Below are 26,361 nucleotides of genomic sequence, written 5' to 3' on the forward strand. Positions count from 1 at the left end.
CTTTGAGTAAAGTTTAAATTTGTTTGACGATCCGAAACATTCAAGTGTAGAAAACATGCAAAAAAGTAAGACATCAGGAAGGGGGCAAACACTTTCACACCACTGTAAGTATAAATGCAACTACATAGTCATCAATGACACACTTCTCTGAATAAAGTCAACAGTTTGACAGCACATACATGTGATCGTCGTCTGTAAAGCTCTAAAATTGGGCTTTTTAAAAAATATATATATTTAAAAGTAAGAGCAGCATGTACTCGTCTCTGTGTCTGCAGGAGATAGATTCACCGTCAAGGTTGAGGATCATCTGTGAGTCTAAGTGACTGCACATGAACGAGGACGTGCGCACAAAACTTGGATGAGAACGGAAGCTAAAAAACTGCACTTGATGTAGCTGCAATTGTTTAAATGCAACCAGGCATAGTGAGGCGCGGCAGGTTCACAATATTTCACATTTGTACTTCTGAATAACAGTGTTCTTTGGACCGGGATTTAAACACACGTAAATATGCTACCATTTTTCTTTTTGTTGTCAACATACGCATCTTTAGTTCCCACTAACAGCGTTTCACAATTGTGGATTTTGTTTTTAAATAATTTTCCCTTGACTTTTGATGGTTTATAACATATTTAACAGTCCTGTTTACAATCAAATCAAAATGCAGACAGTTATGCAAATTAGGCGTAAACACATTCTGGTTGAACATGACGTTCACATACACAGCACATTAAGTTCTTGTCAACACGAGAAGCTGTCCCACCTGTGAGCTGGACTCCCCTGGGAGTGAGGTCTGTGCTGTGACTGAGTAGCTGCCCTGAAGAGTTGTGTTGTTGTGCAGCAGCAGTGCGGGTCTGGAGCTGTTGGTTGGAGGTGTGTGGCCTCCTCTCACCACCGATGCTTCGGCCCTGGCTGGGCTGGATGACGTCTGCTCCCGGTGGAGGTGTGTTTGAGCGGCCAAATTTGCCAGTTCCTCCTCCCGTAGCCACTCATCTTCTTCATCTCCAGTTTCCATGGCAATGGAGAAGTTATGACCGCCGTCCAGAGGGCGAGGTATCCGCCTGTGATGCTCCTGGTTTCTCAGAGGGGACGCTGCCTCTGGTTTGAGTCGGTCCGCCTCGCCCTTTTCAGTCAAGGTGAAGACCTGCTGAATTCGAGGGGTCTGCTCAGAGGAGGGGCCAGAGTTCTGGGCCGCGAGCGGAGCCCGAGTCTTCTGTAGAGCAGGCGGCTGAGGTTGAGGGTTGGAGTGAGGTCTGGGCTGGAGCTGGGCCGGGGGTTTTGAAGAAGAGGACCAGGGGTGCGGCTGAGCCGTACCGTACTGTCTGGCCCAGCTGTGAGGTACTATTGCTGCTCCTGCGCTGATCCCCACCTCCCCGAGGGACACGGCGCCCTTCCTGACAGCAGTGTAGACTAAAGGCCCTGAGGCAGAGGTGAGGGATGGGAGGTTCTGAGAGAGTGATGCGAGCTTGGAGTGGACGGGTGAGGAGGTGGAGCTGTTCCTGCTCTGCAGCACCTGGTTGATCAGAGAGGAGGAAGTGTGTGCAGAGAGCTCCGAGTCTGACTGAGACGTCGGCGCCGTGGGTCGTGGTCGGGGCCGAGGGACGGAGTTCAGGGAGTAAATTCCGGTCAGGATCACATCGTTATTGTTATTGTTATTGTTGATGCTACTGCTGCTGAGAGGAGAGGAGGACGAAGGGGAGGAGGATGCCGAGGAGAACGAGGGGAAGGACGAGGATGGAGGCAGAAGGTGTACACGATTCTGGAGGTTGCGTGCGGCGGCCATTTCGGCAGGAAGCAGCCCCCCCGCCGCTAGGCTATGATTGGACAGAGCACCTCCGGCTAATGTGTGATTGGAGAGCAGCCCCCCAGCTAATCCGTGGCTGGACAGGGAATGAGACATGCCTCCGTTCTGGTCGACTCTGGAGGCCAGTTTACGTCTTTTGTTGCCAACCCATGTCTGCCGGGAAAAAAAAAAACATTCAGCAAGACATTAGAAGAACTAACTCGGCCGAGGTTAATAATTCATCACGACGACAGATAACGCACCATTAGTATTCGCTAAGCACACACACAACCATGTAGTACAAACGATGGCAAAGAATATTTCCCTCGTACGCACACACAAGCACACATTTTATGGGCCTACCCGGACAACGCTGAAGTCCAGCTTGGCCTCCTGAGCACACTGCAGTATTAGCTGGAAGCAAGCCTTGCTTTGATTGGTCATCCCATTCTCATAGTAACGTTCCAGGATCCTCTGCTGCTCGGCCGTAAACACCGAACGCAGGTTCATCTGAGAGACAATCATAAAGATGAAGAGCCTGACGTACTCAAACATTCAGGACATTAAGTAGCAATCAGAAGACACAGGTGAGAGGAGGTGATGAGTGTCAAGAGGAAAACTGTAGCTGTCAATTTAGATGCAACATGTAACTTCATGGTCCTCTACCTGCCACAGGCTGACGACAGCCGCAGCAGCCACACGCGCACTGTATTTCCCATTTATCAGGGTGGTAATTGTGTTTATTCTCGAACAAAACTCTCGATGTACTCACAGTCTGCAGGCCACGCCTTTGTGGCCACGCATCCATTCTGCTACTGGAGGGGAACGGGGCAGCCATGCAGATCACAGCTAAACCTCCATATTTCTAGGTTAGCATTCTGTTGACCGTGCTCATCTCGTCTCAGGGTGCCGGGCACACTGCTGGGTAATGTGGCTGGGGAGAGAGGAGGCAGAATGAGGCTGTGGTGTAGAGTATGCTGACGGAGAAGATCACATGCACTCACAACGAGGATCAGGAGATGCATGTTTTACCTTCATGGTGAATACAATTTGAGGCCAACTATTAGGACGCCAGATTACTGGTTCCCAACATGGGTTCTGTAACTCCCTATTATGTGGGCCAGAGATCAGAAGGGGACCCATCCATCCATCCATCCATTGATTCATTCATTCAAATGTAAATATGATGGATTTATATGCATCTTTGAAGTTCCTTTTCTTCTAATCCATCGTTTCCTGCCTTTTTCCATCGACAGAGGAACTAAACACTATCAGAACATATAAATAGCTAAAACAAACAACTCAGTTCATCATTTAACCTTTAAGCTTAGCAACCGTGCCAACCAGGTTCTCAGCATTACCTCAGAAGAGAAAGCTTTTACCATTACACACTCACACAAATGTCTTATGACTTCTCAGTGAAAGAAAACCTCCAAACATTTAAATCCATTAAACTCGAGCCAAAGTACAAAGTCTGGCTTTCCTCATGAAATGCTTGATTAGTGAAGGCGTTTAGAGACTATTACACCAAATGACATTCTCTGGTCTTTTTTTAAACAGTGACAGAAAATACAGACGGCTGCCTGTCAGTCTGACAGATTAGAGTATGAGGGAAATCTTTTGCTGTGACTCTGCCAGTCAGAAGACAATCTACCAAAAAAATGTGGTAAAACCTGATTTGTCCACGTTGGTTAAAAGAAACTAGATAACGGTGAACAAAAGCAAATTGCCACCCATCATTCTATTCTAAACAGAGAATAAAGCTCAAACCTCTAATATGAACAGGAAATTACTACTGGACTAATTGTATTATTTTACAGACAGAAAATCTAAAATTTTTTAATTGACAAGGCTAAAATAGAATGCTGTTAAATTGAATAAGTTGAGTCTAAACAAACAGAAAACCAACAACAAAAAAGATGAAGAAACACATAAATCCACTCACAGAACAATTAAAAACGCCATTTCCAAAACTGAGTCTTTAAAAGTGAAAAATACTAATCTTTTTGAGTATGTTACCTGGTATTTTCCACTCTGATGGTGTTAGGAGTCCCGGAAACTGACGCTTGTACAGTGCAATGGAAAGTGCAAATGTTCTGACTCGCAGTATTACATGAGCAGTACGGTTGTAGATAATAGTGTCAAAGTATTTTCTTATTAACAACAATAACAAAGGAAGATTGCTGGGTGTTTGTGCTGCTTGTGAATTTCAATTCAACAGCAAATTCAACAAAACAGTACATTTACGACACCGTCATCTGGATCCTATGTGGAGACGCTGTTGTTAAACATACTGAGTGGGCCAACACAATGAAGATGGAAGCTTAGAAGAGTTTGAACTGTACTGTTTTCAGTATGGTTATATGAAAAAAATGAAGTTTCCAGTAGATCTGTCCTAGAGTGAGTTATCCAACTCACAATCTCACCTGTCCTGTGTAAGATGTAATAAGCTATTCCTTTATTTGTTACACAATGGGGAAATCTGCATTGTTGCAGCAAGTGGACATTAATAAAGAGTGGACAAAGGATATTACAATAATAATAATAATAATAAAGATTAAAAACAACAGTAACCATAATATAAAAACATGACAATAATATTATACAATCTCACATGCTGATGTTGGTAGTGATTGTAAATATACCAGAGACTAGTATGACTGCACAAAGTAAATAAATGAAACATTGCAGACAGTTACGTTGTCCAGGTTGAGAGATCGGACATAATTTCATAAGACAATTTAGGTTTTCGTTAATACTGATCACATTACGCGTTCTGAAGCCCTCTCACAAATCTACTGACATGCCTGATTGAATTGAACCAATTTCAGAATGCGGTTTTTTGTTTGTTTTTAATTTCCATTGTTTTCAAGTTTTCTACACAATTTAAAGCAGCAGAAACTTGGAAGTTTCGGGTCTTTAAACGCCTCACGCTTGCAGGCGTGTTAAAGCAGTTGTAACTGCTGCCGTATGGAGGCAGATCTGCTGGAGTGGGAGCTCCTGGAGCTGCGGACAGATGGATTAAAAGTGTGACTTTAAAGCAGATCTGCTGCTTTAGTAAACACATCTCCACATACGGGGAACCAATGAGCAGGCAGCGGCTTTATTTTGGCTGGCTGACTGCGCATGGCTGCGCTCGACACGGACACGTTACGGAGAGAAATTGCGATCAAACTGTGGGCATGTCTCCCCCCTGTTTGTGCGGATCTAAGTTTCCGGCGGAGAGCCGCACGGTAAACAAGCCCGGGGAGAGGAGGAGCGGCGCCGCCACATCGCAGCCTGCGCTCGCCCGCAGGCCCGAGCGGCCATAGCCTTAGCGTTAGCATTAGCGTAGCTTCCCCCAGTGGATAGCCGCAGCTAAACTTTTCCCCTCAAATCTGTGATTTCCCGACCCCGGAGCGGGTCTAATCCCGCTGACCCGGGGCTTCCAGCGGACCCGAAGAGGAGCGGCACCGGGCTGGACCCGCAGCGGAAAGTGAAACCGCCTCCCCACCTACCATATTTGATGTTAAAATCAGACGGACGTTCAAATTCAGCAGATTTCTCCAGCAGTCCCCCCTTTGCTAGACAATGAAATCAGAACGTCCGATCATCAATTCTAATCATGATTGTGACGTGTCCGCAGACAGAAGCCAATGGGAGCTCGAGATCATGGCTGTGACATTCGCACGGGGCTGAAAACTGAGCAAGTGGTCCCGCCCACCATTGACTTTGTTCAGTGGGAGCTGGAGGAGGAGGAGGTCACAGACATGGAAGCATGTGGGGGGAAGAATCTGTTTCCTCATCATCGCAATGTGCCAACTCCTCAAGACATGTTAGTCCAACTTCCCTGTGGAATAATGTCTGTGTGCGCAGCTGGAGGGGGGGAAACATTTCACTACAGGCTGCAAAAACACCTCAGATAGTTAGAGAAAAGCCTCATTCTTCATTTAATGACTCAACAGATTTTTGACCATCAGAGAATACATTTGCAAATACTTTTGAAGCAGACTGGCTTTGTAAGAATGGCCTTACAGAGTTTCGGTGTTTTCGTTGTGAACCTTGTAGGATTTAGTTTTTGTTTGTTTTTTTAGAGCTGCAACATGTGAGAAGAACATATGATGATGGTGTTGAGTTTTGCAATTCCTGATAAATAGAACCACTTAAATATTTGAGGTTCATGTTGTGTTTTTTTTCCCTTCTTGTGCTCTTTCTCCTGCTCCTGATGCACCCAGTTTATATTTCTTTTCTAGGCAGTTTTGCTTGTTTCTTTTAAATTGTAAGCTTTTTTTCTCTTTTAGAAATGGTCATTTTAGCATTTTTCTTCCCATTTGAGTTATTGTGCCTTTATATTAAGTCTTCTTTCTTTTTTTTATCCAAGAGATAAAACACATTTTTGTGTGTACATAAAATCCTAAAATGTTTGTTTGGGTATAACTTTGTGAAAGCGTCGGAGAACATTTGGCTCCAGAGCCGCGGGTTGCTGACCCCTGGCCTAGAGAGGAGGCAAGCGACCCGGATGTTTGCTGGTTTGAAATCCAGTGCCCAACGGGTCATCACTGTGGGTCCTTGACTCCTAAAACGCCTCCCATTGTGTCAGGAAGGACATTCATAGCCTTACTTGTTGTAAGGTTCACATTTGTGTCGTATCCTACATAACCTTTTTGTCCAACCCAGCTGTGGATGAACGGCGGCATTAAAGCTTTTGTTCCTTTCAGTTCTGTTGTTTTATGAGGAAGGAGGTGTCTACGCAGTAACAGGTAATGATCCATTCATCCATCCTCTTTACCTGCTTCGATTAAACTAGAGACGCGGGGGACCAATCCTCACTGTCACTGGACAAACGGCAGGACAGATCGCCAACAGACACACACTGGCCAAAACATTAGAGACACCTTGACCATCTTGGAGAATCAGAACTGACACCATTTAAGTCAGATTTAACAAGGTGCTGAAAGCGTTCCTCAGAGACTTTGATCCATATTGACGCGCCATCGTCGCACATTTCCTGGAGATTTGTCCTGCTGAACATCCATGACACGGAGGCAAACTCGAACTTGAATAAAATAGGTTTCAGATGGTTGAAGCTTTTTTTTTTTTTTTTTAACACTTTTAGCCAATTTAATGTTCCCCAACAAGCATGTTTTTGGATTGTAGCAGGAAGCTGGAGTGCATTGGATACAAAAAACCACCCAGATATAAGGAGAACATTCAAACTCCACTCAGAAGGAATAACAGTTACATGTTCTGCCTCTACATTTTACTGGGTCACAATTTTCCATGCAGCCAATAATATAAACAGCTCTGCGTTTGCTAAATCACAACATTAGTAACGATGCTCTTAATGATTACGTTCATTGCCGGTCAGAAGCAAAGATAAACTGTTGCATTTAGCTGGAACTGTCTCACAGTGATGGTCTTAATTAAGACCTTTGCATGGAGTTCGCATACAGTGTTTTTATTTATTTTATTTGTTTCAATTATTACAGTTTAGTGCCAGATCAACATGCAGGAGGCTCTATATCAACCATAGACAGGACATAGTTTTATGTATCGACCAGATGCACCATTTCATCTCTCTATTGATGCATCCTCTCTTTTACTGAAATATTTCATCACAGAGAAAACGTCGCCCTGTCATGCTGATTAAAGTTACCTCACCAGCAGAACAAACAAATCACATCAACTATTTGTATTTTAAAATTCAGGTGTAACATGGTTAAAAAAAAACAACAACACACACACAACTAAATATATTTGTATTTCAGCTGAATGAAGTAGCCAACCTCACACTCTTGATAACTATCGTGCACTGGGGGTAAAATAAGATCTGTTCAACTTAGTCAGATGCGTCAATCCATTAGTTTAAGAAGGTGTCATTATTTAGAAACGTTCATGATAGAGGTCTTTGTTTTGAAGGTGACTACCTTGTCCTGGGGAGACCAGCAACTGCTACATTCATTGTAATTCAATATATAACATGTTATTATGCTCATTTTATACGTATGATTTCTTTGTCTTAAAGTCTTTCAAGCAGATAGTGTAGTTTTAAACTCCACTTTTTGCTTTTTTTTTTAATCATAATGTCTTGTAAAGAAAGAAGAATGTCACAGTGGGAAAAGAAACCAAACTCCTCTATTAAACACCTCCCCCCTCTGGTTTTGTCACATTACACCCTGACTATAGGTGTTACAGACTCTGTATCTGCCCTCTGATGAACTGGCATTTTGTCCCGGACATTGTCTTCTTTCCAATGTCAGCCCCGGAATAGCCTCCACTTCTTTTGAGTTTAATAAAGCAGGCTTGAAACGTGGAGATTTGTAGGATCACACTGTGCAAGTTCACCAGTTGATGTGAATGGTGGGAGTACATTTGACCCCCCCCCCCCCCCCCCCCCCTCTCCCCCCCGTCTACGAGTCAGTGAAGTTCATTTGGGTGGTGGGGGGGAGAGTGTGTGTGTGTGTGTGGAGAAGGGGAGTTCAGTTCTGCTTTAATCCATGACGTCACCTGTGTCCCAGGTGGGCAGCAGGGGGCGCTGCCCCTCACAGTTTAATCGGCGGAGCCTGACAAGCTGATCCATTGATGGTGAACTTGGAAAGAGCAGCTGACACCTCGCATTGTGATGTGGCACAACCTGTCAGCATGCAAACGCAAAGACATCATGTCTTGGGGGTAAAATGAAAACAATCAAATCCTTTCTGCTCTTTATATCTTCTGCAATGTCGTTCTCATTTATTATGATGTCAGTGCTGTATGGGATGAATTAAAGTTCTTTTCCCCATCTCTCTGTAAGCATGCATGTGTGTGAGGCAGGAGGGAGGGGGTGAGGAGAGATCCTCCCTATATGGTGTGCGTTGCACCATTCCCTGGTCTGTATTATGAGTGGTGGCCCTAGTGATGCTGCAGCGAGGCGGGCGGGGGGAGGAAGAGGAGAGGGGAGGGGTCGCTCCATCTCCTCGCGCCCACCGAATCCACTTCTCAAAGAGCGCGGGCTGCTGGCGGGAAGGCACGAGCAAGAAAGCGAGAGAGTGAGAGAGCGAGAGAGAGAGTGAGGGAACAAGAGGAGGGAGGGAGGAAGAGAGTGTGTGCGTGTCTGTGTGTGCGCGTGGATTGCACCACCGCATCCCGCTCACCGTTTCTGCAGGCGGCCATGCTCTGATGGAGAGAATAAACCTGACGAGCTCCTCTTTCTTTCCTCAAATTGATCCACCTGCTCTGTCATTCCAGATGTGACCGACACAAGTCGTTTTATGTCGCCCGCATTGAGTCCTGAGCCGTTCACCTCGGAGAGACTGTGACACCATGGCTTTGGTTATGGAACCTATAAGTAAATGGACCCCAAAGCAAGTGTTGGACTGGATGAAAGGTAACACTGAATGTATTCATTGCATTAGATTCTTATTGCTTGTGCTGCTTGTGGTTGGGATGGTGATGATGATGATGATGGTGATGAGGAGGAGGAGGATGATGATGATGATGGTGAGGATGATGAGTGGTGAGCAGCGGAGGGCCACACTCTGTGCATGTGTGTTCCCCTCATCCAAACCTGCAGTCTGACGTGGGCTTTCAGCCGATTCAGGTGACTACTCTGATTCATGCTGCGAGAGTGGAGCTCTGGGGCCGCCGGAGAGAGATGGATGTCCCCCAAGTAGCAGGGACTGGAGGCTCAGCATTCTGTCATCTTTGCTTGCTTGAGAGCGCATCTCTCAGAGCTTACAGGCTGCGTCCATCAGCAGGAGCAGCAGCAGCAGCACAGCTCTCATCAATGGATGTGGGAGATATGTCATCTTCACTCACTGGCACATGCCCTCAAGCGCACATCGCCACCGCTTGCTGTGTATGTGTGTGTCCGCGTGCGCGTGTGCCACGGTGCGCGTACGCGTGCGAGCATGATTAATGTAGTTAGCTGCATGCCTCCCCCCCCACCCCCCCATTCCAGCCGTACAGTCAGTTTCAGCACCATGGACAGCGCAATGCCTCCTGCCATATAAGGCAAACGCAGCGATCACACAGGCTTTTTCTCTCTCTTTTTTTTTTTAGCTCCTCGCTTTGCAGGCACGGGATACGTCCTCTCAAAGAGACAGTATGAATGAGTAATCACTCAGTGTGCGTGTGTGCGTGTGTGTTCGCATCTGCATCTCCGCGTGTGTGCGCGCGCGCGCGCGCGTGTGTGTGTGCGTGTGTGTGTGTGTGTGGCGGCAGTGGAAGATGCTGTCCTCATGCACACACTCATTATGGTCATCCACAGGGCTGTGAGAGAGACTGTGGTGGGCCTACTGACAGACAATAGGAGTGGGAAGGGAGGGTGTCCGCAATCCCTTATTTAAGAGGATGACTTAATCACTACTTGTTTGATGACTCAGACTATTATCAAAGTGATTGTGGTTGTGTGTCTGTGGTATTTACACACAGGATGATCAAATTAAGCATTTCATCTTGAGGATTTCTTGGATCTTTATCTCTGTTGCTGCATCTGTTTCAGGGGCTCGACTTCCCTTTGACAGTCGTGACGTACTGACTTCTTAGATTAGAAGGGGGAGCTGACAGACTCTTGAGATGCACAGCTCGGAAGTATATTGGGATGCATCACATTGAATAATTGTGATGATTGTTGGGGGTTTTAGATTTGCTCTCCTTGGGCATGGCCACTGAAATCCACAGCTTCATCCTCTGATGTGTCTTGATTTAGAAAGTTAATTCAGTGAGTGGATGAGATGACTGGAGAATGGGCCAAATGTGGTTCCAGAGTGCAACATGTATAGCACACTATGATGATGGTGACACTGTATGTACAAGAGTTGCAGAGATAGTGGGATCTAACACTCAGCCATCAAGCCAAACTGCATTGATCAGTGCTTCATGCAGGATTTCACTGACACTTTAACAGGTGGCTGAAATCAAATGTATAGTGAATTCAATTCTGCCAGCTTTGGAAATATACAGCCAGACTGTTAGAATCAAATGAATGCCATTGACTGACCAATGAGATAAGAGTTGGCAGCACACATTAAATATATGAATTATATACAAAGGATTAGGGGTTATTGCATTCTAGCTATTGGGTATCTGGGTACCTTTAAGAATATTTATATTTGAGTATAATTGAGTATTTTGAATGTATACATTTTATCTGGCTTTGTTGTGTTTACTCTTTCTTAAAAGTATATTTCTTACTTTTACTTTTTGCTTAAAGCCAGGACTTCCAACTGCAAGCTCACTGAGTGTATGGAAGCATATGCTTAATATGACAATGAAAAGATTCTCATTCTGATTCTGTGAGGGATTTTAGCTGCTTTGGAGTTGAGCTTATTTTAGAGGTTTTTGGAATAAAACTTGTTAGTTATTGAACCATATACATCCACAAAAGCTATAAAAGTCATGTGTTCGGTGTGATCACAAATACAAAAATAAATCCTCCTGAACTGATATTATGTATTTGTTCTTTTGAGTGGTGCTCAGGTAAAACTCAACATAGTTAAAGTTCATTAAAAAGACCTGTTTAACTACCTCAAAAAGGAAGAGACTGTTAAAGCAACTTAAAATATTCGAATATTCAATGTTGGTTCATTTTTTATCAGTTGAATCTTTTTTTCTAATATTTGTGTTTGCACTGCATTCCGAACTCTGAGGTACTTCTCTCTTATAAACTCTCAGAAGTTCGACAGATCGACCAGTTCACGCTGCAATTGATTCATAATTTGCTCAGAGAGTTTAGCGAGAAAGACTGTATAAGAAGACATGAAAACAGAACAGGTGGATAAAATGATGGAATATATTCATGTAATTCATTCAAATTCATGTTTATATATAAATATATAAATATTTCACTAGATGTGATCATCCAAAATCACCATTACATTCACTTTAATATGTCAACTGTTGGTGTTTGCAAGTTTCAGGTAATTTGACTAATATTCTCCATCATCATCAGTCCAGTGAATTCAAAGAAGAAATGTCCACAGCTGCATCAAACTCTTTTGCAGACTTTAGTCGTCTTGTTGCTGCTCGCACTGTCCTCCCTGCTCTTATAAAGCTCACTCATATTTCCCGACGGGGCTTCAAGCGTGGACCCTCGGTGGCAGCCTCCTGCTCAGATCTTACTTTCTTATGAATAAAGAAAGAGGGCAAAAGGCTGGTATTAATCTGTCCGCTTACACGCGCTTCACTTTGGCCTCTTCGCTGAAAACGCTTCATCTTTCCTACACTGATCCAACCAGTCGCGTACCACTCTCACAGAGGACCGACACTGAGACCTTCTTTAATAGCTCCTTTGCCGTTTCTCTTGCTTTACAGTAAGAGAACCGGACCGGGACACATGGGTGTAGACAGCACACGCTATTAGCATGTAATATTTGGAGGTCGGAGCGGATTAGGCAGAACAGTCAGTGTTTCATGCTCGGAACGCTTTCCTGTTTGCGATGATAGTTTGAGCACAGAGTCAACACCTCTGCGTTGGAAATTTGAATGTATTTGTCATATTTTATGGCAAAGGGAGAGAAGTGAACATCCAAAACAGGGTTGAGGTAGAGGTTGTTGCACCAGCCAGTAAGAGATGAAGGTACCCTGAAGTTCTGGGTATGAGTCATATACACAAGTCTTAGAACTTCCATTACTGAAGTCAATTATTTGCATCAGGTATAGAAATAGTTTTTAATGTAGTTTAAGAATAATATGCATTAATGATCATGTTTTTCATATAAAAACTGAGCGGGCAAAGTGGCCAGAGACAAGGCCTGTTGGGTGAAATAAACCATTTAAATTGCTCTGGTGTGATCATCGGCTTGAACGGAACAGATTGAATTGAATTACAAAGACAACCAGCTTTTGGACATTCATCAGAGGATTTTGGGTTGCTTATTTTTTATTTTATTCTTTTAGGACTACATCCTTTAACCAGCTTCCAACAAAAAAAAGAAAAGCAAAATTGCAAGCTGTTGTCTTTTGTGGGCAGTGGCTCTCTTTCCTCGACAGCCCATTCCTGTCATACGACGGACTATGGGACGTAAAGATGTGAGAGTCTGCAGTCCATTTGGGAAAACCTGACACAGCTGGCCATCGAGCAGAGCAGACTATACAGTATCCCCCCACTGCTCTGGAAGGAGTGCTCCAGCAGCAGAACAGCGGTGAGGCTCACGGAGAGATGACTCATCAGCATTTGTTTTGATTTGAACACCCACACCGGAGGAGTTTCCTCTATGTGTGTGAGGGTGTGTTTCTGCCGGGGCGTGTGCAGACGCAATTGATTTGTTAAGTACGTTGCGTACGAATCGGCGCCTTCGCATGTGAGGCAGCACAGAAAAAATGGAGTTCTCCTCCAGTTGTGGGTGCTGTGTATACCTCATAAGATCATCCTGCGCTTTCAGGCGCGCGGCATCGGCAGCCTGCTGATGCATACATTGACAGGAAAATGAATAAGGCAGCCAGCTTTTACTTCTGCAGTCATCTCTCTTTCCCCACACGTCGCCTAATGTATTGGAACAATCTAAAAATGATGGTGATACGTCACATTTAAGTGAGTGCGGGGAGCTGTGAATGACTGAGAGCATGTACGGATTCAGATGAACTTCAGTATCTGCTGGAATTTTTTAACTCATGCAATTGTGCTTTCATATCCATAAGCACCAAGTTTGGAGGATTTCTCAGTTTAACTTCCCTTCAAAGTTACAGTTACCTTAAAAGCCACTTAGTCAGTCCCTTAACACACAAAGCACAGCTGGCAATGGTTTTGGGGTACCTATGATTGTGATTCATTGTATAATGAATAAAAATAAAAATGTATTATCAGCCCTCATAATTTCCCAAAAATGTAAGATATTTTTTAACGTATTTAAAATACTTTCCATTGACATGTGTCGTCAATCCATCTTTATGGCCTGCAGAAATATTGCCATTTACATTCACTGTATTTAATTCTGTATTTTGCATTTATTCTATTATTCACATTAGATTCACGTCTAAAAATATGTGTTTTAGTAAAATATATTAGTTCTATGCACCATGTATTTGTCTTTTTTGTCATTTCTTCTTAAAAAAGTTAAACTGCGAGAAAGGTTGTCCCCCATCCCACCCCAAATCTGAACTCCCTGCAGTGCTGAGACGAAGCTGGCACCAGCGATCACATGTATTATGCATGTTAACAAGATATGGGCAGTTCCTCAGCTGAAATAATCCCTCTTAATGCCTTTTGGTTAGTGTGGCTCTCCTGTGGTGTTAAAGGCCATGTTCACTAATATTCCATACTGTGTTCCCTGATTCAGGCTCCTGCTGACATGGGGAGGAAGTCTGTGTTGGAGGATACACTTCCCCTGCCTCTGACTGTGTGCTTGTTGTAGTTTCAGCGGCATTAAAGATTAAAGAGTGCGCCTTATTATGGGGAAACACACACACACACACACACACACACACACACACACACACACACACACACACACACACACACACACACACACACACACACACACACACACACACACACACACACACACACACACACACACACACACACACACACACACACACACACACACACACACACTCATACACTCCTACACACAGAGGAAACTCCTGCTGCCCTCCATTTTTTCCCCTTATGCACACAAAGAAACGCAAAGATGCAAGAGCTGCATATGGATGCATGCAAGAATGCACATGTTCGCAGAAATACATGGCCCGCATGTATGTATGCACACTTCCACATGTGCATACATGCACACATGCACACATGCACACATGCACACATGCACACATGCACACATGCACACATGCACACATGCACACATGCACAGACACTCAAACTCTGGAGCAGCAGCTTTAAGTGGGGCATCGGTAGTCATGGAAACCAGATCTGATCATGTTGGAGTCACAGCACATGTCATAAGATGGGGAAGCAATAACACACTCAGGCAGAGGCATTCAGACTCAGAGAGGTGCCTACGTGGACAAAGTTACACACACACACACACACACACACACACACACACACACACACACTCCTGCACTCCTGTTTTACGGCCCTGAACGAAGAAAGAAATTGAGGGGGGGGGGGGGGGGGGGGGGGTGCATATATTCAGACCTGGGGAAGGCATCGTAAAGCAAAATGAAGGAAAGGCTGAGAATCTGAGAATGGAGGAGGAAATGGGGGACGAGGAATACGAAGGGTGGGAATGATGGGGGGGGGCAAGAACGAAGCCGATGTGGCAGAATAGGAGACGCAGTGGGCATCATATCAAAGCACCCGCTCTATCCGGCTCCCAGGACAGAGGGCCCTGTGTGTGCGTGTGTGTGTGTGTGTGTGTGTGTGTGTGTGTGTGTGTGTGTGTGTGTGTGTGTGTGTGTGATGTTCACATGTGCTGAGTTGATTTTGCACCTGTTGCTCTGGAGAGGCCCCTTCACAGACACAAACATATAACTGACATGTTTGTCAGCCGAGGGTTCAGGACTTCCACCGGGTCATGTAGAATATAGAATAGACATTTTGGATCACAGCAGTAATTTTTCATACAAGACAAATTGTGTGGAAGTTTGAATGAATGCTCAGCAATATATTGTAAATGTTATGTCATCTTTCTGAATCTGAAATATTGTTTTATACAGTTAACTTATTGGGAACCACAGCCCACGAGTCACCAGCTCTTCTTTTTAATACACTATTTGTCAAAGCTCTGACAAAGATCAAATATACTCTCTCAGTTCAAGTTCCAATTCATTTAAAGCAAAGCATTGTGTTGGTTGCTGGGACCACTGTTTAGTGTAGATCATTAACTCTATTGCGACAAACTAAAAGATCAAAATAGAATAAATGTTTATATATATACTGTAACTACCACAGCACCCTCTGTAGTTTGCTACAGTATTTCATACTGGAGTAAAACTGCTAATCTCTAAAGTTGTAGATCATAACTTTCCATCATGCCAAATTTCCATCCATCTTCAATACCCCTTCATCCTGTGCAGCTTTCAGCTCAGTTAGTCTTGCAATACAAACTTGCACCAACAGATGGTGCATTGAGTCACCCAGCCCGGCAGCAGGAGGACTCTCAAACAAGCAAACTGAAATTACATACTTATAGTGTCCTTTTAAACCTTGTTCACGTGCAGGGTCGATGTTCCATTCAGTCATATATAGTGAGTCATTATAATGAGAATATTAGGAGAAAAATAGCTAATGCTGGTGAACATCAGCTTTGTTTCAGGTAGTTAATGTTCATATTTACCTTCAGTGAGACAAAAACAAAAATACACCCTATACTCTTTAAAAGAGTATAGGGTGTTCATGATCCAGTGTTCTGAAAGTTACAGAAAATTAGAACTTGATAACAGTTACTAGTTACTTCTTTTGAAAGTAGCTGAGATAATTGACTAAATGGGATTACAACAATTTGATCAATCTAATCATTGATCCAGTCATAAAGTTCAGGTGAAGCTACATCAGCTAGTTAGAAGTCCAATGGCGTTGCACACATGCTATATTCATCTATTCAACTTAAGCAAATCGATTCCCATGGCTCCATGCACACACACTCCAGCGAATTGGATGCATACTTTGGCAATGACGCAGAACTTGGTGTTACACCTGTTTTTGAAATAAATGTGCTCATGAATTAATGATAACACGGACAAACTGCTACGCAACTGCTGAGAAACTACTGATATTAAGAGCCTAACAGACAATAAAGTGAGCAAATGTTTAATTGAGGCCTTGAATACATCACTGGTACTATATAAGTAGTTTTAGGTTAATATAGAGAGACAGCAGCTTCTCAAACTGTTTTTCATGACAAAAATCAATAACTTAAAAGCTCGGTAAACATCAATAATTGTTATGGAATGTCATTGAAAAAAATTCAATAATAATTTCAATGAGATAAAAATATTATGGAATGATCTGATTCATAAAAGTAATCAGTTGGTAGCGTGTGACCAGTGATATTGCAGTAATGCATTTTTTTTAGTAATGCATCATAGCTCATATTACATTTATAAATTTAGTAAGCATCTCTTGATGAGTGTGAGTCAAAATCTTCATTTCAGCTCTCTTTTCCTTTTCTTTTCCTTATTAGTTGCCAAATGTTCCAGTAATGTTCCCCTGGCAATTACTCAGTGTGTATTCTTCTTGATTTGAGCTGGTTATGTAGCATATCGTCAGTTTGTGTGTTCAGAAGTGAAACTGAGCCAACGCAGAAACGAAAAGTCCAAATATTCTGCTGAGAGATGCCAGATATTGAGTCGCACTGAGGAGTGCAGTTTGGAGAGACATGCCTCCGTCTTAGTTACAGTGAGTGACCCCGTTTACTTCACACATGCCGATTTGATCCAATGTTAATACGAATTATTGATCGGACAGGCCTCGGGTGTGAATGTTAATCCGACGGGACGCGTGAGAGGAGGCGTGCCAGCTCGTTGTCGTCTACTTCTTCTGCAAATGGATGGCCTCAGTCCAGATGGGGATAGGCAAAGCAAAAGTTCATGTCAACCTAACGTCATACTTGCAGAGCGGCTTTTGGGACTCTCCAAGGACAGTCACATCCTCAGTCGTGCTCAGTCCCTGAACTCCTTGCACTCTCGTCGTTGACCCTGTTTTTCCTCCCTCCTGCTCCTTCCAGTCGCCTCCTGATACCTCTGCTCGCTTCAGTTCAGCGACCAGGCGGCGCCGCACTTGAAAGCTCACATACGAGGGAGCTAAAACGCCGCCGTCTTCAGAATATTCTGTCATGATGTGATGAATATTTCACCGTGGAAATATATTTAGTGAAAGTTGTGTCTTTTCTTCACTGGAGCACTTACTCCAGCCGGAGTTTATGTGACGGGGGCGTGCGAGGCAGCGGTACGGGGAGTCTGCCGCTTGTCACCACTCTCAACCCCGAACACGGTCTCGGAGGGGAACGCATGTTTGACTCATTTCAGTTGATGTTAATGGCTGAGCAGCAAAGTGAGCTCTCTGCGAGTTTTCAACTCGAGAAACTGTACTTATTTTTTTTTTTTCCCTCACTGCGGCCTTCAACAAGCTCTTAGTCTTGTGTTTGTGTGTGCGTGTGTGTGTACTCATGGTGTGTGTGTGTGAGATCCTTAGCCTACCATCAGCGCATGGTGGTCCTGAGGGGCAGTAACTGCTGATCCTTCACTTCTGCTCCGAGGCCTCTCCTGCTACGGTTGCCTTGCAACCCGTGGTGTTTCTGAAGAGGAGGGGTTTTATTTTGGCCGGTAAAAAAAAAAAAAAAAAAAAGATGGGAGGGAATTGTATGAAATGTGGATGAAGCTGTCAACGTGAGATGCTTGCTCAGGGCTTAGCACAGTGGGATTCGTCGATGGTTGGGATCAAGAAATGCTTCAGTGTTTCTTACAGAGATTTCCTTCACTCACTCAACACAGATTTGCCACACATTGGGGGAAATCCCCGCCGCCTTTGTGGTAGAACAACATTTCTTTTGAAGTCCAGCTTTGAAATGAATGATCTGAAGAGCAAATAAATCTCTTAAATTTATTTCAAAATGATGGCTGTAACCATTATCATTCATAGTAAAACATATAGGAGCCAAATATGTTTATTTCCATACATCTTCTATACCAGTTAGATGGCTCACACATTTATCTTCACCTATACAATACGAATGAGGATATAAATTCATCTAACATGCATGGTCTTGGCAGGAAACCTGCAATGACGTGAAGACGTAGTCATATCAGAAATGATTGAATATCCTTTGTAAGCCCATCAGAATTCATCACATTGGAACAAGCAAATATTTAATCCTCTTTGAAACAGTGGCTATAGATAAAGTTTATTCAGTCCAATGTAAGTGAGGGTTTATTCCTCAGTGGTCAAAGTACTGCAGATGGAGTCAGCCTTTAAGCCTCTGACATCGTCTGCTCTTCTCCCCGCTGCATGTGCTTTTCATCAGGCTGAGGACTTATAGATTCCTCTAAAGTTTTGGGATATAAAGGTTTTGGCAAATGATTGCAAAATACTTCAGTCCACAGCAGGAAAGTAATCCTACAGCAATGGTGGTCGGACAGACGACCTGTGAAGCCTAGCCAAAGAACAAGTGGATTTGATCCATAACCAGTTCCAACAGTTCATCACAGGATCTCCAGGTGGCTTTTATAACCGTTGCTGACAAACGTGCCGTGTCTGTGCTCAGAGAAGAGAAGAAGTGAAGGTAATCACAGGAGACTCTCCGACTGTCTTCACACTTGTCATGCTTGGTCCAGTTAAAACCAGCATTTTTATGATTGATGTCTCAGTGCAATGGAAGTGTGAATGCTGTTATCAGCACCCATTTCACCACCGAGCAACCACAGCGGGCCTGTTTGAAAATCAGGTCTCAGCATGCTTATACATTTCTAGAACGATTACAGTCTGAACGCAGCACTGACCAAACTGCTGTGGAAGTTGTGTTGCAGGATGTGAGTCACAACAGCCGTCCACGGCCCGTTTTATTTGTACATTTTGGCTCAATGTTAAAGGCCATATGAGATGAATGAAGACTGAGTAACAGGGTGGTGGCAGTGTTGGGAATGAGCTTTCTTTTTTAACTTAGCCTGGACTGGACAGTTCTCAATCATTTGTTTCTCTGTGTATCGTATCAAAAAGAGCTTGAAAACAATGTGAGGACAGCGGGAAGTGGACCTTTCGACAGAAGAATAATTCTTCCACAGAAAGATAAGGAAGAAATAATATGGCCGGGAAAAAACCCTTTTATTTGTAAAAACACCAAGAAGATTAGATATTTTGAATATATCACAAATGACTAAGTTTTTATGAACTGTAATGTAGCACAAGGCTGTAGAATAAGTAGAGCTTAAAATACGCATCTCTTTTACTAAATAAATATAATTCAATGGATGTTATAATAAAACGTCCTTGTGTTAAAGTGAGCGAGCGAGAGCTTAACACTCAACAACTTTAAAGCCTTATTGCGACTTTGATTTTGGTTCAGATCTGATTAAGGGGTCAGCGAACACATCTTCATTCATCAACCTGATTGATTGAAGCATTTTTATTTTGTTTGTGTTTTTTTAAAGAACTGGGCGCTGCCAAGCTTGAATGAAGTGAGAAAGGCTGATACACGTTTGCTGGCTTAAAGTGTGGAATCATAAGAGAGACGACGGCTCAGTAAACACAGTCCAACTCAGAGTTTGTGCGCCTCGGAAAACCTAACAGAGCGAAGACACTCGAGTTCCCCGCCACCACACAAGCAAAGTCCACCGAAAATATTTCCACTCACGAGCGGCAAGCTACCGAGTGTAATATCCTCGGTTAAGCTGTGATCAAACATCTTATTCTCGATATTTCCCGGAGGGAACGAAGCACAGTGAAAGACACTTCTGACAAAGCTCATGCAAAAATCCTTTATTTTTTTTAAACTTCAGCTGCATGCAGGCCAGGGTGTGTTTGTTTCAAACTTCTTGCAGCCACAGTAAACAGTTCGATGTGAGCCTGGATTTGGAGTGCAGGAAGCTGTGTTTGCTCTCGGATGCTGCGATAGCAACTGCTGAAGGCCTTGGCCGACATTTTAATACCATTTACTGATGAGGTGCAGCGTCGAGACCCCTGTGTATTAGTTTGTGTGCGTTAGTGAGCACCATGTGCTATTTCCAGCTGGCATATGAACTAAGCAGATGAATCCAGATCAGCTGTTTGTCCTCTGGAGGGGAGTGAGGCGCTCTGACTTATCTGATTGGCTAGCAGCAGAGTGTCACAAGGTGAACGTATACAAGTCAATGTGTGCTCATTTACACCTATAAGCAAATGTCTGCATGAGCCCGTCAGAGAGTGCTGAGTGTTAGTAGTTTGTGCTTTAAAATGTAGTTACTGTGGCAGTAAGTGCAAGCAACCGATGACCTGGGCTACATGATTAAACCGCGTATTCGATATCACTGCGACATACAAGTTGCAAAGCTCTGACTGAACCGCATGAGATTATATGTTGCAGTGCATCACACATTTATGATCTGCATGTCAACATATTCAGCCAATCAGAGCCCGTCGTCGTGGATTGGGTTGAACTTAAAGAAGAATACACCTGATGCGGTTGTGTCTCAGTGAAGCTCGGTCCACTAAGAGAAGCAGCACTGTTAGGTGTCATCATGTACACACGCGGAACAAATGCCTTCAAATTGAATTCTTGTGTAACTCGAACCATGATATCCCATTTCCTCGTGGTATAAAAAAGGGTGACATTTTTCTTAGTTTTCAAAAGATTTGGACTATGAAATGTCGTCTGACCTGCATCTAAGTCACGAGTATAGACAACCATGAATTTATTTGAGAAGTTGGGTCCACAAAGAGAAAGACCACAGTTACTTGAAAGTTCAAATATTAAAGCGCACCATTATTTATTCATCTTTCACATGTCACAATACTCTTGTGTCTGTTGCTGTTATGTTTCTGCCTCTTCTTCCTCGCAGCTTTTTCAAAAATTAATTACATGCAAATTATAAAGTGTCTTCCTCTGACTAAATCAGACTGATAAACAAGGTCCTCAAAGCTCAGCTGATCTGCCACAGTACAACAAAACATATAAAACATCAAGAAAAACGAGTTTTACAAGGCTACTAAGTAATTCTGACTTTTTAGAAAAGTAAAGAGTAACTGTAAATAGATTCTCAGTAATCTGCTGACCACTGTATTGTTTATTATCACATAAATTACCATGCAGTAACACATAACCCTTTCAAAAGTTATTTGTTGCTGTAGTTAGAACTATAGAAGGGATATATTGGGGTTGATGTCTTAAGACTCTTTAATCATCACATTTTGATATGATTGCTCAGTAAAGTTGTAGATCCTGTCAAAAAGGAACCCCATAAAGGATGTTTGTTTATTCTTCGGGAGTAAGTGCAACAAATGCAAAACAAATCAACAGTGAGGGTGAGCACTCGGATTTTAAAACAGCACCAGTTCTTCTGGTGCGCTCGCACACACACATATACACACACACACACTCACAGGTACTTTGAGTTCCTGACATCTTGCAGAAGTCGACACTGCTCCTCTGTGGATTTAAGCTGTCTCTGTATCTTCTGTCTCTTCCTTGTAATCCCACAGAAACCTGCCTGATTTTGGGATCGGGGTTCTCCGGGGACATTTCCAGCTGTTGTGGGACACCTTGTTCCCCTTTCATTGTCTACTAGGAGTCTCCTTTAGTGTTTTGGGTTGTTGTCCTGCTGTAGACTATATGTGAGACTTGTAAAGGGCCTTTTCAGTTTGTGTGATGGCTCATGATCGAAACCAGCAGTTGGTCACACGGGCATGTTTCTCACACAGTATCTAATGGTTTTTTTTTTTTTTTTTCCAATTGTATATTATGGGACATTTTGTTGGGATTGTTATTTGAGGCCGGGACATCTTTATATACATGCATGGAGACAGATTTAATAAGATCCTCTATAAAGCATGCTCATGCAAATAGGTTGTGCCTTCAGTTTGTTTGGAGGAAATCCACTCACATCGCCCACACATGATGCCAGATGACAACAGTATGAGACACTATAGGACAGGCTGCGGTGTGAAGAGTGTTTCCAGGACTCACAAGAAGCAGGGGTGTAATTGGCCAAGGACAAATGTGAAAGGGAAGGAGTGGTAGAGAAAACGAGAGGTTTGGAACAGCAAGCTCACCTCCCTTAGGTATGAACATAAAGTCTTCCATCTGAGAAGTGGTTATCTCCAGTGGCCATCTCATCGTTTCACCCCCACACTCCTTCTCATGTCTGTCATAGTTGGGGGTCAGAAGTCACATATTCAGACATCCTTGCTATTAGCCGCAGGGTTTCCTCTCTGCTCTGGCTCCATGTTTTCTGCTCCTGCAGCTGCAGGCCAGCTGAAGGAATCTGCACACTCAGTCCCCCCGTGCAGGTCCATGATTTATTACACTACACTGCACTGCTCTCTCTCACTGTGGAAAACATGTTATATTCAAAGAAGAGAAGCTCATTTGGATATACTACCAGAGTGTGGCTTAGTTCTTTATCTCCTCTCAGATTTGTCAACAAGAGGACTCTTGTTATACTTCAGTCTGAGGATAAGCTTCACATGGAAAACTCTGCTCATACTGTGTTTGGTTGTGTGTTTGAGTTAAAGCATTGTGTTAAAATTAGATACTTGAAAGTGTATTTCCATCTATGGAAATGGTTACTGGTACAAGATGATATTGTTTGTGATTGTTATAATGGCCTTTTAGCATTAGGTTGTTAGGTGAAGGTACACACAATTAAATAATTGTTATTGAAGTGATCAGAGATGTTGGGACCAGAATTAAGAACATTTTTTAAAATTATGAACAGAATAAGCTCTCTACTGTAGGATGACCATATTTTAATTTCTGAACAATAGGAAAAATGTCCTAATTGACCCTTGACGTTTACTCAAAGATGCTTCATAAGTTTAACACATTTAAAGGGTTTTTTTGGTTTTTTTTTGGCCAAATACATGCATTACATTTGCATTCATTTATAAACTCCACCCAGTAGAAATTTCTTTATCCATGTTGAGTAACTTGTTCTTTTAGATTATATCATAATCAATAGATTTTTTTTGTATTATTATTTTCATTTATTTTTCTTTTATTATTCAGATCATATAAAATAATTCGTATTCATGTAAAAATAAAACCAAACTGTCAATACTGTATTTTATAACAGTAAGAGATTATGATTTTTAAGGCACTATTATTGTCACTGTTGTGAGGAAACCCAATTTTCCCCTGCATGCTTTCCTTCTTTAAATGACTGTACATTTATTTTAAAACTTAAATTTCTTTTGTTGAATGTCTCACCAAATTTACTGCAGCGATTGTGGGACAAATGTGGGCTTGCAAGTTTTTTAATCTGTGACTGTGAATGATTTGTGCACCTGTAATTAAGAATTTGAAAATAGGAAAACTATAGAAAAAGCTGTACTGCAACTCCAAAAGTGCAACAAGTCCACTGGTTTATGTAGAGAACTACCCACTTGGCTGTCACTTTTAATGTAAAAAGCTTTAAGTTGAACACTTCCAATGATGTCTGTCGTTCAGTTTTGGATCCCAGCTGCTATTTATAACAAGTTCTGTAGATGTGGAGTTCATGTGTGAGATTAAGTGTGTGCTGCCTGTGATTGTAGCGTCAGCAGCGTGACTTCCACTCGGGATGCCTGAGCGTTGGCAGTCCTGCTTGACTTGGTTATCAGACTACAAATATTGATGAGTTTTTTCTGCTCTGCTGGTGAAGTCGCTATAATCACTGTGAGACAGAGATAAATTTTATCCAACTTGCATAAAGATAATTCACCCAACGCCGACCCGTGAGGGGGAGGGGGAGGGGGAGGGCTCTCTCATCCCTTCCAGCAAATTACAACAACTCAGTGTAAATAAAGCACAAATAATAACACAAACTTCCTTTGAAGTGTTGCACTGGAAGATGTTAAAAACCCTATAATTTCTTAATGTATAGAATACTTAACGCGCAAACTTGTTTTTTATTTGACCATACTTGGTAACTTTCCATTCCTTACAGTTTCTTCCTCAATTTCATGACAATCATTGTAAATCCTGAGGAAGTGCTGCCAAACATTTTCTCTTACTCCCAATGACAGCATGCTTAAGGATTGATCTTTCTAACAAGTTATTGCGGAGGAATGATTAAGAAAACTGAGTCCAACACTAAGTCATAGTTATTATACTCGATTGCATATACTAGAATGAAGGCTACAACAATGAAGCTATTTTTTTGAAGAAATGAAAGATTGTCTACTTTTTGTCCAGTTATTGCAGCTGGAAATGCAAAAATGTGTCTGACTTGGTCAATACAAACAACAGTGTTTTTCCCCCCAATATTAGCCAATACATTCCTTTCTCTATATATATATATATAAATATACGTTGTCCTCGTGCACATACTTAGACTATTTCCAAGTATTTAGATTTAATAAAAGGATTCAACTGATGTTATTTTCTATAATTCCCAGGTAAGTGTGTTTATTTAAGGCCCGAATGAAACACTGATAGTATTTCAATAAATGCCTGATAAAGAGTTGTATATTTTCACGTTGTAACACATGTGTAGAGCAGCTGTTTTACTTTAAAAACACATCATTCTGAGTAACTGCTCAGATGTTCATAAGCAGCAGCCCATGATTATGAAAGCAAATTACACAAGCTCATGTAAGAACAAGTCGGCACATGCTGCCACTTGACTTCACAGTTTGTGCAAACTTCCACGTGGAAGTGTTGTATTAATACGTGCGGAACACATGTTAACGTAGGAGAGCGGTTTCTCCGGTTTCTCCGCAGGGAACACTTCCCATTAAACAATTTTCACCCGAGTTGTTGCTGCAGTTCAGAGCTCTCGCACTGATGTGTTGCATTAAAGAGAACGGCTCTGCTGTGCTGCATACAACAAGATCACCTGTACACGTCACCCACAACAACAGCAGAGCTTATATTTTGTCTGTTACAGTCCCATGGCGTACAAAGACCAAGACGCCTCTTACTTGTATAGTGTGTGTGCGTGTGTGTGTGTGTGTGTGTGTGTGTGTGTGTGTGTGTGTGTGTGTGTGTGTGTGTGTGTGTGTGTGTGTGTGTGTGTGTGTGTGTGTGTGTGTGTGTGTGTGTGTGTTGTTGAGGTGCTACCACACTGTCTGCTCTCTGTCAGCATTGCTTCCCTTGGGTTTCAGTGTTTTCCTCACAGCTTGGCGGGGCTTTAGCAGCGTGCCTCTGCAGAAGCGTTGAGACCCGGACTAACAGCAGTGGTTGTAATTGTATTTATATGTGTGATTGTGTTTGGAGTGCTTGTTCGTGGAGGGACAGAGCATACCGTTCCTGATCCTCTGTGGCTTTAGGATGTGCAGATGTACTTCTGTGTGTATGTGTGTGTGTGTGTGCGTGTGTGTGTCTGTGTGTGTGTGTGTGTGTGTGTGTGTGTGTGTGTGTGTGTGTGTGTGTGTGTGTGTGTGTGTGTGTGTGTGTGTGTGTGTGTGTGTATATTTTTCTTTTCTTTTTCAAATGTGTGTGAGCATGGATTTGCTTCCTCTTTTTTGCTTGCTGTTTGCTCATTTTTTTTCTCGAGCAGGCTTGTTCATTAGGTCTGTGGGGAGATGTGCTTTCTGCTGACTGTGTTTGGTTCAAAGCCAGCGGCACTTTCTGATCAATAGTATCCCAGCTCCACCATTCCTATGTGCCGCTGATTGGCTCTCTGCAAAACAGGCACTCACAGAGTAAGAGCAGAAAGTTATATCAATATATCACACACATCTCTCGAGGTATACGATACACACACCCTTTATCCTGCATTGTGCGTAAAATTCACATTTTTTCGCTCAGAAATCTCTCTAAAAAAGGGCCTTTATTGCTTTCATTGCTCTTCAAGGTAAAAAAAAAACAAAACAAAACTCAGCAGCTTCAAAGGAAACCTTGGTGCTGTAAAGTATGACCATGATCAGATGTGAAAAGAAAAGATGTTTGGATTTAGACGGGTGTTTATCTTTAGCTTTCCATCCGGCAGAGTAGGACACTGTTTTTTCTGTGTGGGTGTCTGCACTCAAGCCTGAATCCTGTGTTGCATCTCCGCCGACCAAGATTCAGAAGGACAGGCAGGAGCTCCTGTTTGCATCTTGGAGGGATATTTA

At 42.9% G+C, this 26,361-nt stretch overlaps 2 protein-coding genes across 2 annotated transcripts in view; one reads left to right on the forward strand and one right to left on the reverse strand.

The window, feature by feature from the left end:
* The window catches only part of hdx (highly divergent homeobox), a 10,327-nt gene extending 4,931 nt beyond the window's left edge, over positions 1 to 5,396 (reverse strand). Inside the window, exons 1-4 of the mRNA XM_080466274.1 lie at positions 5,279 to 5,396; positions 2,554 to 2,715; positions 2,145 to 2,291; positions 762 to 1,955 (exon numbers count right to left, since the gene is read on the reverse strand). Coding sequence (XP_080322400.1) covers positions 762 to 1,955; positions 2,145 to 2,291; positions 2,554 to 2,619 — 1,407 coding nt within the window. The 5' untranslated portion in view covers positions 2,620 to 2,715; positions 5,279 to 5,396. The remainder of the gene's footprint in view (positions 1 to 761; positions 1,956 to 2,144; positions 2,292 to 2,553; positions 2,716 to 5,278) is intronic.
* A 3,326-nt stretch (positions 5,397 to 8,722) lies between these two features.
* Positions 8,723 to 26,361, forward strand: part of LOC308111274 (connector enhancer of kinase suppressor of ras 2) — a gene marked incomplete at its 3' end in the record, with an annotated part of 63,622 nt that continues 45,983 nt past the window's right edge. The window contains exon 1 of the mRNA XM_080466124.1: positions 8,723 to 9,126. Coding sequence (XP_080322250.1) covers positions 9,063 to 9,126 — 64 coding nt within the window. The 5' untranslated portion in view covers positions 8,723 to 9,062. The remainder of the gene's footprint in view (positions 9,127 to 26,361) is intronic.

Source organism: Lipophrys pholis, assembly GCF_963383615.2.
Source record: "Lipophrys pholis genome assembly, chromosome: 6".
In the NCBI taxonomy this organism is placed as follows: Eukaryota; Metazoa; Chordata; class Actinopteri; order Blenniiformes; family Blenniidae; genus Lipophrys; species Lipophrys pholis.